Genomic DNA, 332 nt, shown 5'->3' on the forward strand with positions numbered 1-332 from the left:
TTGTTTTTTGTTTTTTTTCTAAGTTATTTAATTTTTTATGTGTTTATTTAAGGTTGGTCTTGTAGGCCGACTGATGAGACCATCTTTGCCTTGTCTTTGCCAGCAGGGTACTTATTGTCTCCTCTAGACCCATAGTCATTAGAACCGGAATCGCTCCGCTTGCTGTTTGCGCTATGCTTGGTTGGCGTGCCGGGGGGATGGCTCACCTGCCCGTTCTTCTCGTCTGAAAAAAGTTGTTTAATTACGTCAAAGAAGTTACTCAATGGGCTGCCTGGGTACACAAAACAGAGGAGACAAAAAAAGAAAGAAAGAAAGAAAGAAAGAAAGAAAAA

General features: G+C 41.0%; 1 protein-coding gene across 1 annotated transcript in view; it reads right to left on the reverse strand.

Annotated features, from left to right (window-relative positions):
* Positions 1-3: 3 nt before the first annotated feature.
* The window catches only part of LOC104157526 (serine/threonine-protein kinase BRSK2), a gene marked incomplete at its 5' end in the record, with an annotated part of 69,710 nt that continues 69,381 nt past the window's right edge, over positions 4-332 (reverse strand). Inside the window, one exon of the mRNA XM_009694891.1 lies at positions 4-223. Coding sequence (XP_009693193.1) covers positions 48-223 — 176 coding nt within the window. The remainder of the gene's footprint in view (positions 224-332) is intronic.

The sequence above is a fragment of the Cariama cristata genome, unplaced genomic scaffold (genome assembly GCF_000690535.1).
Source record: "Cariama cristata isolate BGI_N322 unplaced genomic scaffold, ASM69053v1 scaffold34770, whole genome shotgun sequence".
Taxonomy (NCBI): Eukaryota; Metazoa; Chordata; class Aves; order Cariamiformes; family Cariamidae; genus Cariama; species Cariama cristata.